General features: G+C 38.9%; 2 protein-coding genes across 3 annotated transcripts; both read left to right on the top strand.

Moving 5' to 3' along the window:
• The first annotated feature begins 43 nt into the window (after positions 1 to 43).
• LOC148073443 (patatin-like phospholipase domain-containing protein 2) lies at positions 44 to 5,552 on the top strand. Of its 2 annotated transcripts, none has more exons than XM_087797420.1 (9): positions 44 to 390; positions 1,730 to 1,962; positions 2,085 to 2,150; positions 2,218 to 2,427; positions 4,583 to 4,643; positions 4,703 to 4,828; positions 4,966 to 5,080; positions 5,147 to 5,257; positions 5,314 to 5,552. In XM_087797420.1, the coding sequence occupies exons 1-9, from the start codon at positions 204 to 206 to the stop codon at positions 5,408 to 5,410; spliced, it is 1,206 nt and encodes a 401-aa protein (XP_087653546.1). In that variant the 5' UTR covers positions 44 to 203; the 3' UTR covers positions 5,411 to 5,552. The 2 variants fall into 2 exon arrangements, with proteins under 2 accessions (XP_087653546.1, XP_087653547.1); XM_087797421.1 differs by lacking the exon at positions 44 to 390 and adding an exon at positions 1,082 to 1,136.
• Positions 5,553 to 6,701: 1,149 nt separating this feature from the next.
• On the top strand, positions 6,702 to 13,105 carry LOC148073442 (patatin-like phospholipase domain-containing protein 2). Its single transcript, XM_087797253.1, has 8 exons — positions 6,702 to 6,888; positions 8,020 to 8,252; positions 8,315 to 8,380; positions 11,160 to 11,369; positions 11,640 to 11,700; positions 12,496 to 12,603; positions 12,657 to 12,825; positions 12,892 to 13,105. The coding sequence occupies exons 1-8, from the start codon at positions 6,702 to 6,704 to the stop codon at positions 13,034 to 13,036; spliced, it is 1,179 nt and encodes a 392-aa protein (XP_087653379.1). The 3' UTR covers positions 13,037 to 13,105.
• Positions 13,106 to 13,669: the final 564 nt, after the last annotated feature.

The following is a 13,669-nucleotide window of genomic DNA, read 5'->3' as shown; positions in this document are numbered from 1 at the left end:
AGCTTTTTGTTGTGGGCGTGTCCAGGTGATGCTCGCACCTCTGGGTTGAAGTTTTATCTTGACCTTTAAAGTATATACTTTATTGAATATTGTTTTGATTGTTTAAGCGCTTTGTGACCCTGATCTGGAAAAACGCTATATAAATAAAAAAAATACTTACTTACTTACTTACTTACTTTATTCTCTCGAGAAGCTGGAAGACGATGTTTGACTTGGAGAGTGAGTGGAGCGTCTCGTTCGCGGGATGCGGCTTCATGGGGATTTACTACGTCGGGGTCTCCAGTTGTATCCTGGAGAGATTCCCGAGTCTCTTCCAGAGAGCCTTCAAGATCTACGGAGCTTCAGCGGGAGCTCTGACCGCTGCTGTCCTCTGTCTGGACCTCCCGCTGGGTGAGGGCCTCAAACTATCCATGTGAACATGAACATTGTTTTTAAAAATATATAATAAATAAATGATGGGTTTATTTACAGGTAAAAAAGTCAGAATATTCCAACTCGTTTATATATTATTGTTTAATATATTATCTTTAACCTCTTAATTTTTATTTGAATTACGATTTCAGTGAACATTTATATACCAAAATGTATATGAATTAAAAATGAATTTTGAAAACAAAAAAATGGAATCATTGTACTTAGAATATCAAACTCTAAATATTGTGATAAAAACACACTTTATATTGTTTTAAAAAGACACACATTTAACCTTTTAATATAGAAATCATTGATTTCATAATTTAAAAAAAACACCCAATGCTCAAAAAATAGAAAAATCAAAGTATCAACATTTGATGTCTTTACGTTCATAAAAACATTACATACATAAATAACAAGAATATAATTTTTTATTTTGTTATTTAAGCTTATTTGAACCAGGCTGCAATAAAATATCTGTCAAAGGTGTTATTTTATTTGCTGTTTTTGTTGTTTCTAAACTTTGCTACACATCATGTCTTTGTCGTTTGTCTTTGATCTATGTTCTTTATCTAAAGACTTAGATTGTGTCATCTTGAATTTTTTTTTAATAGAAACTTTGTTCTTCTTCTTATTTTTATTTTCATGAGCTATAATCTCTATTGCCGTTTGCTAATTGGAAAAACACTTTCCTGAAGGAGACCTCCAGTGGGATCAATAAAGTATATATATATATAAATCTATCTATCTATCTATCTATCTATCTATCTATCTATCTATCTATCTATCTATCTATCTATCTATCTATCTATCTATCTATCTATCTATCTATCTATCTATCTATCTATCTATCTATCTATCTATCTATCTATCTATCTATCTATCTATCTATCTATCTATCTATCTATCTATCTATCTATCTATCTATCTATCTATCTATCTATCTATCTATCTATCTATCTATCTATCTATCTGTCTGTCTGTCTGTCTGTCTGTCTGTCTGTCTGTCTGTCTGTCTGTCTGTCTGTCTGTCTGTCTGTCTGTCTGTCTGTCTGTCTGTCTGTCTGTCTGTCTGTCTGTCTGTCTGTCTGTCTGTCTGTCTGTCTGTCTGTCTGTCTGTCTGTCTGTCTGTCTGTCTGTCTGTCTGTCTGTCTGTCTGTCTGTCTGTCTGTCTGTCTGTCTGTCTGTCTGTCTGTCTGTCTGTCACAAGAAGATAACCTGAACAGATGTAATAGTTCATCTAGACTCAAAGCTGAAAATATATTTGAATGTGACATTATTTAAATGTGGAATCGTTGAATCTGTGTCTGTACAGATACATGCTGCAGGGACTTGATGTTCATGGCCAGAGAAGCCAGGAAGCATCAACTCGGACCCTTGCAACCGACATACAAGCTGCTGCAGATAGTCCAGGACTCCATGCTGAAGAACCTCCCTGAAGACGCGCACGTCCGAGCGTCCGGGAAACTCTGCGTGTCGCTGACTCGAGTGTATGATGGGAAGAACGTTCTGGTGTCCGAGTTTGAGAGCAGAGATGATCTCATTCAGGTCAGCCAAACTTTAGGATGTTTCTACGAAAAAATGTCATCAGAATATTGAAATGTCAACATTTCAAATGGGCCACAGAAAATGTCTTGGCGTCTCATGTTTGGCCCCGTCTCTCTTCCCAGGCTCTCACCTGCAGCTGCTTCGTGCCGCTCTTCTGCGACGTCATGCCACCGACGTATCGCCGCGTGGTGAGTTGACGTTCACTCATGGCACACACACCCTTCCTTACGTGAGCCCGCCGACTCGTGTGAACAGCACTACGTGGACGGAGCCGTCAGTGACAACCGTCCGCGCTGCCGTCTGAAGAACACCTTCACCATCTCTGCCTACGCCGGAGACAGCGACCTCTGCCCTCCCCCGAACTCGCTCCACCTGCATGCCGTGCGCTTCAACAAAGTCGGCATCCAGGTGAACACCGATAAACTGTACCGCTTGACCAACACCTTCTTCCCGCCGGAGCCTGAGGTGAGACCAGCAGCATATAAGTTCATACACACATACATACACACCTTTGTACACAGACACACACATACACATACAACTATACACCCGGCATTGAACCAAGGAACAGAACAAAAAAAACGAGAATGATTTGTGACCCCGGTCTGGAAAAGTGCTCTATAAATATAAATTACTTACTTATTTACTTACTTGCCTTACCCAAGGCTCCGACAGCTGTTGCAGGACTTAAGCGTCAGAACAGCATTTGTGGCTGGGCAAAGTACCAAGGCATAAAGATAAACCAGGGCAAGAAATGGTGCCTGAAGAAGAGTCAGCAGGGAAGACGAATCGACAGCTACTATTTGAGAGGCAGGTCGAGTCAGTCGGCAGCAGGTAACTCACCACCGTCTGCGGCACATCAACCCCCCCGCCCCAGAGGAGGAGAAACATAGTACACAAGAGCAACTTTGAACCCAACCCATCAGGACCAACAGCAAAGAAGAAGATATAACAAGAAGCTGTGGAGGGAGGTCAACAAGACCTCTGCAGCATACTGGAAGGTATCAGAGGCACCACCACCAAAAGGTTGGAGAAAATGGGCGATCTCATCTATGCCTATGGGGTGGAACAGTCTGGAGTGGTTGAGGTCAATCAAATTCCTCCGGCAATCCGCACATCCAGATGGCAGACTAAGGTAGACTGCTGGTCAAGAAGAGGAGGCTGCTGTGGAGGACGGCCACAGAGGAGCAGGGCATAAACTTGCTGCAAGAAGAGATTCCGGTCAGGCTTGCAATGCTCAGGACAGCTGAAAACCTTCTGACAAATCACAGAAGGAAGGAGCAAACGAGCACACTTCCATAAAATGAGGCTCCCACCTATGTCAGGCAGGCCAATAGTCAATACACTAGAGCACAAACTGGATATCAGTCCACACAGGTAGAGTGAGGTAGACCGTACTGAATGTAAAGCAAGCCCGAATCGGCTCCAGGCACCAAAGGGGTTACAGACAGGCTCTACAAAAATGCACCAGTCGCCGGCGATTTCTTTAGGAGATACCAACATCCAAATACAAATGGATCAGCCTTCTAGACGTTGAGTGAAGGATCTTTTTCAACTTGGTCGCTCACAGGCTACCAAGTAAGCTGCAAAGAAACAACCCAATTGACACGACAATGCAGGAAATATGTATCTGTCTTCTCTGGATGTGTAGAACACATTAGTGTCATCTGGCATCCGATCCAGGTTGTGAAAAAGGAGAGAGGAGATCTTCATGTGGTGTTCCTGGACCTAGCAAGCATCTTTGGCTTTGTACCTCACAATATCCCAGCTGCACTCACAACCCTTGTCAGGGTGCTACTTCCTGGATGACCAACTCTCCATCTCCCCATTGGCCTTCATCATGACCATGGGAAACTTTGAGCGCCATTGTCAAGGGAAAGACATCAGACCACTACTTCCACATTGGCAAGGAACCAATTTAGGTAGATAGATTGATACACTTTATTCATTTCTCTGGAGATTTCTTTCTAGAAATTGCTTCAGTTTCAATAGTCTGGGAGAAGCTTGGTCAATGGTTAATGAGCTAAGAAGCAGTAAGTAACTGAGGAAGGAAGTAGCCAGTGGCCTGACAGAACCTAGCTCCTAGGGAAGCTGAAGCCCTAATGCATTTAATATAATACTTCTGCAACTACTACTAAAGTCCTGCTCTCAAAGGTGTAATAGCTGGAGAAAATGGTCATCAGTGGGGAGCTCTATGGCCAAGAGATGTTACACCTGCCCATTTCCAGTCTGGCAAAGGAATAAAAGTGTGCAAAAGTCAATTGGACATGATGCTGCTGGATTCCAGTGATCCATTTGTAGCCAAAGCCGCCCCCATGCTGGCCACTGGGATCAGGTGGATCCCACTTGCTGCAACAGAAAAAGCGAAGGCAGCACTCAGGCACATGACATTGTGGGCTGATGGCTGGAGTGGTCTTTGCCTTGGCGTCGGTAGATTTGCGTGGAACAAGGCCCCTACATCCGAGAGACCCAAGCTGGTGTTCCAGGATGAACCTAAGGAAGTGGAAGCCAGAAGGTTTGCCCAAGCAAAAAAAATGACACACACACAATGACACAAACAGACATACAAACAAAAAGATGAAGACACACGGATTAACAGATGTAAATGTACCTGTGGCAGGTGATGTCTGAAATATGCAACAACGGCTACAGAGATGCTCTTCGCTTCCTCCAGGAAAACAGTGAGAAATTTTTCATCACTTGTTTGTCTCTAAAATTCTAACCCGGCCTCCCAAATAAGATCTTATCAGCCGTGACAGTCCTCAGAGAAGTCTTGAAGTGGCGTGTTGTGAGAGAGAAGAGACGTCCGACCACAACTGGCTGAATCCACAACTGATCCAGGAACTGCCAGTCCAGCTGCAGAGAGGTCAGTCAGAGAGTCAGTTGGCTGTTTGCAGGATTAGGAGCTGGTCACCATGTTAAGAAAGTGCAACCTTTGACTTGGAAACTTCTGTAACTGAGACGTCAGACTTAACCAATCAATAATTCTCTTGTCGACCACAGTGCTCTGTGTGGCCTGTCAGGACACCAACACCTCTGGCGGTCTGTTGTCGCATGTCCGAGAAATGCTGCCCTTCATAGTGACGTCAGAGACTTCACCGCGCTCGCTCGCTCACAGGTGACGACTCGAGTGACAACATCGCTTTCATATTACTGTTCGGAACCTTCTATGTTGATAACCTAGGTTGATGGACTGGATCCCGGAGGCTTCCCCGCCGGACGTGACCTGGATCAAGAACATGGCGGGAGAGTTGCACGGGAAGGCCAGGGTGGACGAGGAGGAAGACCAGGAAGAGTAATGAGCTTTTTTCTTTACGACAAAACAACACCTAAATTGTGTTTAACTTCCAGACCCACACGAGTGCGAAGGTGTGTGAGTCTGCCCACACACCTGCACCTTTGTGACACTGAGACTGCCTTGCCAGACGCCCCAGAGAATGACTTCTAGATCCAGGTTTGAAGAAGCCACCAAGGGCTCACCAAAGTGTTGATGGTCAACAGGAGGGGGCTCAGTTAAAAGACAGCACGAAGGACATTTTTATCTTAGTCAAATGTTTGCTGCTCAAAATAAAAACCATGACATCACTTCAGATTCCACAAGATATCAGACCTCCATTTTCTGACAGTTGTGTACTTTGATGATTGTTGTGCGGCAGGTGAGTTTTTCTCAAGATGATTAACTTGTTTATCTAATCTTCATCGTACAACATAAGATGTTGTGTAACAGGAATAAAATAGAGTGTAGAGTTGATGAGTGTGTGTATGAGGTACAATTGTGGCTGCACTGTGTGTTTTTGTGTCGTAGTGACAAGTGTGTGTTTAAAAATGTGTATTTGTTGTAGAATAGTTGTCATGCTGTTGTGTGTCTGTGTGTTGAATAAGTGTTGTCATTTTGTTGTGTGTTTTTGTGTAAAACAACTGTTTCATCCTATTGAGTTTTGTACAAGTGTTGTCATCTTGTTGTGTGTTTCTGTGTAAAACAAATGTTTCATCCTGTTTTGTGTTGAACAAATGTTGTCATCTTGTTGTGTGTCTGTGTATTAAACAACTGTTGTCATCCTGTTGTGTATTGAACAAGTGTTGTCATCCTGTTGTGTGTTGGACAAGTGTTGTCATTGTGTTGTGTGTCTGTGTTGAACAGGTTTTGTCATCTTGTTGTGTGTCTGTGTGTTGAACAAGTGTTGTCATCTTGTTGTGTGTCTGTGTGTTGAACAAGTTTTGTCATCTTGTTGTGTGTCTGTGTGTTGAACAAGTGTTGTCATCTTGTTGTGTGTCTGTGTGTTTAACAAGTTTTGTCATCTTGTTGATTGTCTGTGTGTTAAACAAGTGTTGTCATCCTGTTGTGTGTTGAACAAGTGTTTTCATTGTGTTGTGTGTCTGTGTGTTGAACAAGTGTTGTCATCTTGTTGTGTGTCTGTGTGTTGAACAAGTTTTGTCATCTTGTTGTGTGTCTGTGTGTTGAACAAGTTTTGTCATCTTGTTGTGCGTCAGTGTGAGTTGAGTATTTCTCTGTTGTGTTGCCAGTGAGTACAGTGTGAGTCTCCCACGTGCAGCAGTGTTGCTGTAAGTAGTGGAAGTTGTGTAACTGAAGAACCTCCTCTCGCTTACACAGTTCACTCCAGCAGTAAATATTATTGTGGGTCACATGACCACGAGGGCCTCCCTGCAGTATGTTGAACGCACAGGTCGCTGGAACAACACTTGTGAGATCAGTGTGTAGTGTGTGTGATGTTGCCGTCATGGAGGGACCGGACCAGGAGTGGAACCTCTCTCTGGCAGGATGTGGCTTCAGGAGCGTCTACCATGTCGGGGCTCTGAGCTGCCTGCTGGAGAAAGTCCCTCAGCTCGTCCACGGAGCCGCGAGGGTCTGCGGGGCCTCGTCGGGGTGTCTGGTGGCTGCAGCCCTCGTAGTCGGGATTCCTCTTGGTGAGTCGCCCCGGCTGCACGGACCACATTATATTTATGGTACCAGTTAGATAAGAAGAGAAGAGAGTTATGTAATTATGTTTAATATTATTCGAGTAAAAGGGTCTATTTTTCAACAGTACGAGGTTAAAGTCATATATACTTTATTTACTTCAAGATTAAAGTTGTTTATATTAGATTTACTTTAAGATTAAGGTCGTATATATTACATTTACTTTAAGGTTAAAGTCGTATATATTACATTTACTTTAAGATTAAAGTCGTATATTTTACATTTACTTTAATTTTAAAGTCATGTATATTACATTTACGTTAAGATTAAAGTCATATTTATTACATTTACGTTAAGATTGAAGTTGTTTATATAACGTTTATTACAACATTAAATATATTTAATATTCAAATTTATTAGGAGAGCAGAGCCATAATATTATGTTTATTTAAGTTGTATATATATTTATTACGACATGAAAGTAGTATATATATTATGTTTATTATGTTTATTATTATTAAGTGGTATATGTTTTTTTATGAGGTCACAGACGGATATAATACCTTAATTACAAGATCAAAGCCATACACTTTTTTTTTGTATGTATGTTTATTACAAAATTTAAGTAGTATAAATATCACATTTATTTGTGATTCAAGTCGTATACATGTGATAAATGTCCTATATATTATGTTCATAAAGTTATAATATATACAGTGTATTACATGTATTATAAGATTATGTTATATGACTTTGATCGCCTTATAAACATAATACACACAACTTTTTTTGTACTTTTAGATACCTGAGTATATTTAAACGTTGGTTTTATGCTGTGATAACATTGAGCAAATGTAAAGAAAATCATGAAATCAACAATGTAAACAAAACAAGTTCAAGATCAGAGTCCAGAGGTCATGCTAAAGTCAAAGGTCACGATGAGGTCGTGTTACAACACAGCTGCTGTTTGTCTACAGCAGGATCGAATCCAGAACGTAGTAAAACCTCTGGTTTCCTTCCACAGTCCAAAAACAAACCAGGTTATGTCCAGGGTGCTGACGCATCTCACCCAGGGTAGCTGGGACAGTTGCTGTTGATGATGAAACAGAAAGTACTTACAGACAAAAACATGTGGTCAGACCAGCTCTGCGCTGACATCATGGCGGTGGCGTCCCAGGCCCGGAGTCACAGTCTCGGGGTCTTCCACCCCACCTTCAGCCTGCTGCGCGGCCTCCGGTGCTCCCTGCTGGAGAGGCTCCCGGCAGACGCTCACCTCCGGGCCTCGGGTCGACTCTGCGTCTCGCTCACCCGGATGAGGGACTGGAAGAACGTCCTGGTGTCGGAGTTCGCCAGCAGAGACGATCTCATCCAGGTACTGAGACTCACGTACAGGAAGTTCTCAGGTCTCAAGGTCTCATCCGAGTCTGTCATCAGGTTCTCATGTGCAGCTGCTTCTTCCCGGTTTACTGCGGCTTCATTCCTCCGTCGTACCGCGGAGTGGTGAGTCAGTACCTTTTTACAATCTATCGTGATACTGTAGTAACAAGTATATATAATAATAATAATAATAATCTCTATTTATATAGCGCCTTTCTAGACCAACAGTCACAAAGCGCTTTGACAACCATTCACACATACTGATGTATGTGTAGTATTGTCGAGTACTTGACTCTGGTGTTGTAGTATTTACAGACCACATGACTCTTGACGAAGTCGTAACTGATTTCACTTGTTTCAAACCAAAATATGTCCAAAAATCAGCTTTAAAAGCTGCTGGAGTCACTGTATCCTCTCGTCCTCAGTCCACTGTATCCTCTCGTCCTCAGTCATCGCCAATATTTAATTGTTCCTTAAAACACGTACAAAAATGAATAAATATGTAAATTGTAAATTTAAAAAATATATGCATATTTCATTTTATACACACTTAATTAAAATATAAACCATTAAACTACTATTTAATATTATTTGAAAACCAAGATACCAACCATCCAACCAACCAAACCAATATTGTTAATTAATTAAAAAAACAACGATCACATGAAAAAAATATTGTGATATTGAAGTTTATCAGTTTTTTCTTACACCCCTAGTGGTGAGACACGCTTGCAATATAATAATAAATAATAACATTTTCTTTATTGAAAACTTAAATTTGTTCTTTTTGTAATTAAAAATATATATTTTTTAAATCAACATTTTTTCCACCTCAACATTTTTTACACTATTATATGAACATTTTAATATAGATATTATTGAATTCAATGATTCTATAGAAATAAATCTAACCTTTAAATACAGCAATATTTAATTATTATTTTTTAAATTTTCATAATATTGAATTATTTTTTATATATATATTTGAATAAAGAAATATATTATTATTATTACACAGACATAGTTTGATTTTGTTATTATTTATATTTAATAACACCTGTATTGTTGTATTATATATATATATATATATATATATATATATATATATATATATATATATATATATATATATATATACTGTATATATATATATATATATATATATATATATATATATATATATATATATATATATATATATATATATATATATACTGTATATATATATATATACTTTTAAATTGAATTCAATATAAAAATTATTAAATATTTCAATTCTTAAAAAAGGAAATTCAATTAAAAAAAACAAACAGTTTCCACATTGTAAAGGTAAATTCAGCCACTGATATACTTCCATATTTAGGCTGATATTTAAAAAATAAATAAACGAAAATACAGAAAAGAATTAAGTTAAAATTTGAAGCATGAAAATATCTCTATTTTCAGAATTTTTGTGTATTTGTATTCCTTTTAAAATGAGACTTCTTATCATAAATGTATGTTTATTACACTCTACGGAGACAGCCTTACTGAAGGTGTCCAGTGACATCATGTGACAGGCTATTTATGGTCAGACCTTCCATCAGTGATCTAATCCAGACTTACTCTCCAGCGTACACATTAAACGTCTTAATTTCAGACATATATATCGAACAGTCGATGGTTCGAAGCCATAGTTCGACGTTAAAAGTGATGTTTAGTTGTTAAAGGGCACCAAATTGTTCTAGCACCTCTATTATACTCATCAGTAAGTTTATTTTTGCACAAACTCTCATTTAATAAAGATATTTACATTAGAAAATACGCTTAAGCCCCGCCCACTTAAAATGCGCCGTTTTGGCTGAGAAGAATGCTGTGTCTCAAATCGCATACTTCTCTTAGTATACTAGAAGTTAGTATGCATCAGGATAGTATACGTACTAACTAGTAACAAATTCTCCACAGATAGTATGTCTCAAATCAAACACTGCTGCTACGCACTAACAGGAAATGACGTGACAGCTTCTTCTTCTACTTCTATTTAACTATGATTTCAACCAGCTGTTTGAACGCTATCGCCACCTGCTGGCAGCACGTTTTGCAAGTTTGGAAAAAGAAATAAAGAAAAAATATGAGAATCTAAATATTCGCGAGATATTTAAGCTGGTATCAACAGCGAAGACGTGTCATCCTTCTACTGCTGCTGAAAATGCACCTGTAAGTATATAAATACTGTATATATGCATTTATATATGACGTAACTTCTGTTTACAACGTCACTAAGATGGAGCCGTTTAGGGTGCTTAGTGCCCATCAAACCATACTCAGTTTTGTGGGCGTTTTAGTGACAATTTAGTGTCCATGGCACACTAAATTGGTGTACCAAGAATTGAGACGCACTAAAAATACTAACTTTGAGTACGCTAGTATGCGATTTGAGACACAGCCTAAGTCTCTCTTCAAGCAACCATGCCCACTCTGCTCTAATTTGTCACAAAACACAAGTTGCATTCAAGGACTCACGTAAATTTCAAACTCACCCCTAAAACTCCCGTTTTGAACATTAAAAACGAATAATAAAAATAAGGTTTGCTGCTTCATGTACACATTACAACACAAAAACAACTAAAGGCAGAAGTAACTCTCACCATTTTAAAAAATATTTATTTTGTTTATTAACATGTAGGTTCTTAACTGATTTAGGGCTCCTAGGGGAGGACACCTGCACCAGAGTGACGTCAGAATGTTTAATTTAAACAGTAGTCTTTGGCGAGTTTTCAGACGGGAGAGAACTTTATTAAGTAATAACTTCAAAACGGAGCAACGTCATGATGAATGAACTACTGCATTTTGAAGACTTCAACAGTTACAACATGTGAATAATTCAGTTGGGTTTTCACACTAAGAACCACGATCTTCTCAGCTCTACGTGGACGGCGCCCTGAGCGACAACATGCCGCTGCTCGCGCACAGGAACACCGTGACTCTGGCTCCCTTCTCGGGCGAGAGCGACATCTGTCCTCGCGAGGGAACCTTCAACTTCTTCGAGGTCAACTACGGAAACGTCAGCATCCAAGTCAACACGGGAAACGTGCACCGCATCTGCACCTCCTTCCTGCCGCCCGAGCTGGAGGTCAGCGTATGACGGGTTGTTGGTTTTCTTTTGGAAGAAGATCAGCGTCAGTTTAATTTAAACTTTACTTTTCTTAATGATATTTCTTTTGAAATATTTAAATATTGAATTCAATAGTTTCTATATTGAAAAGTTAAATTCGTTGTTTTGTTTTTTTTAATAATTTAATTTACAGTATTTTTATATTTTCAAAAGGACGTTAAACGTTAAAATAAATTCGACATTAAAAATAGTGATGTCACTGATATACTTCACTTTGCTGATGAACAGAAACTGTCGGAAATCTGCAACAACGGTTACCTGGACGCACTAAGATTCCTGACAGACAGAGGTGAGGGATTAAAGCCCATTGGTTTGAAAGAAATACTATTTACGCACTTTTAAAAAAGTTACCTGTTTAAATCATTTGAAAGTGAATTCTGTCCTCGATGATTGATTTAAAACAATTCACATATTGAGCCAAACAATGTTTCAAACAGTGTTTTTCATCAGTTAACCTATAAATATAATATATTTAAACACCTAAACTTTATTGTTGTAGATTGTGTTGCAGACAAATGGCAAGAATGTGGTTTATTGACGTGGATTTGTTTCTTTATTATTCAATATATATATATATATATTTCTTCAATTAATACAAATGACTTAAATAAAAAAGTATTTCACTTTGGACCCTCATGTCCAACTCAAAATATAAAAACAATGTCACTCAATTAAAGAAAACAGTGTGAAATATATAATTTTTTTATTGAAATATTTGTTTTGAGCAATGTTTTTAATTAACTAACTTTTTATGTTAAAGCAACTGTTTTTTAATTCACTCATTTTAGTTTTTGCCACTTTTCTTTCATTGATATTTTTTTTTCGATTTTTTTTTCTTTTTTTGGTTGAAGCCACTTTTTATTTATTTGGGTTGGATCAACTTTTCAATTACATTTTATTTTTGGTTAAAGCAACTTTTTTTGATCGACGTATTGGTTGAAACAAACTTTTTTAATTGAATTGAAGCCCCTTTTGTTTTATTAATTAACTTTCCTCAACACACTCTGATTTCCTCCCACAGTCCAAATAGGTTAATTGTAGGAGAAATAAGTGATCATTGATGACGTGAATCCTGACTGTCCAGGCCTTCATGGTTCAGACAACGAGTCGAGATCAGACACAGAGAAAACATCGAATTACCTTCATCAGGAGAGAAGATCCATCACGAACCTGCCACTTGAACTGAGAAAAGGTGAGAAACCTCGAAACTTCAATTGAGTAGTTGATTTTAAATGTTGGTTGCAGTTCTATGCGAAGCCTGCAGAGGGAGCCATGCCAGCAGCAGTGGTCGCTGGTCGGGCCTGAGCTTCATCAAAGTGCTTCTGCTGCTGCTGAGTCCCATCAAACTCATCCTGGACCTCGTCCTGGACCTCGTCTACTTCGCTACTCGCAGGAGAAACCAGTCATTTACAAGGTGGGACGAGACTTCAGAATCAGGTCCGATCGTACAAAGAACTAAGAACAAGTTTCTCTCCTGCAGTCCTGCAGGGCTCCGGTCAGAATCTCTCACGACGTCCCACGACGACCTTCAACCTCTCACCTCAGTCGTCAAAAGAACCCTGGACCCGAAGTTACTCACCATTGCAACGCTGATCCGTGGACACAGGCATCGAACCACCCGCTGAACAGAACCGGTCCATTCCAGAACCACCCAGGACCGTTTCACAAGCTTCCGACTGTGACATCTGGTCCAATCAGAGGATTTTAAAAATGGTTCCTCAGAGAAGTTACTGATTTGGTCGTGAAGATGGAAAAAAAGTTAGAGCTTATGCATCGTTTTAGAAGAAGATATGTTTTCACTATAATGTACGTAGATATTCTACTGCACTGTATTGTTTTAAAAATGTTTGTTTTGCTTTCAATCATGTATTATTCTTAATCATAGATATGTTTATATTTCAATAAAGTGTGTAGACAATAAAACTATTCAATGTTTTAATTAAAAACTAGCTAAAGTACCCAGAAATTTCTGGAGCTAAAAAAAAAAACAGAACATGAAAAATGTTTGAAATTAAAAAGTCCATGTAATTAAGTTTTAAAGCAGCTCTGGGTAGTTTTGAGTACGTTAATATTTTTTGAACTAAAATAACTTTATGAAGACAACTTAAAACTAGTTGAACGACCGTGATATACATATACCGGGGGGGTGGGGGTTTTAGGATTAGAGACTTTTTAAAGGCAGAAACTTGTTTGATATTTGTTCTTATTTAGTTTAAAACCTCTTCTTGGAATGAGACGAAAAACATATATTGATATAA

This window comes from Callionymus lyra, chromosome 8, assembly GCF_982586985.1.
Source record: "Callionymus lyra chromosome 8, fCalLyr1.hap1.1, whole genome shotgun sequence".
NCBI lineage: Eukaryota > Metazoa > Chordata > Actinopteri > Syngnathiformes > Callionymidae > Callionymus > Callionymus lyra.
Note: the sequence above shows the minus strand (reverse complement) of the source record. Positions and strands in the feature narration are given on the sequence as shown.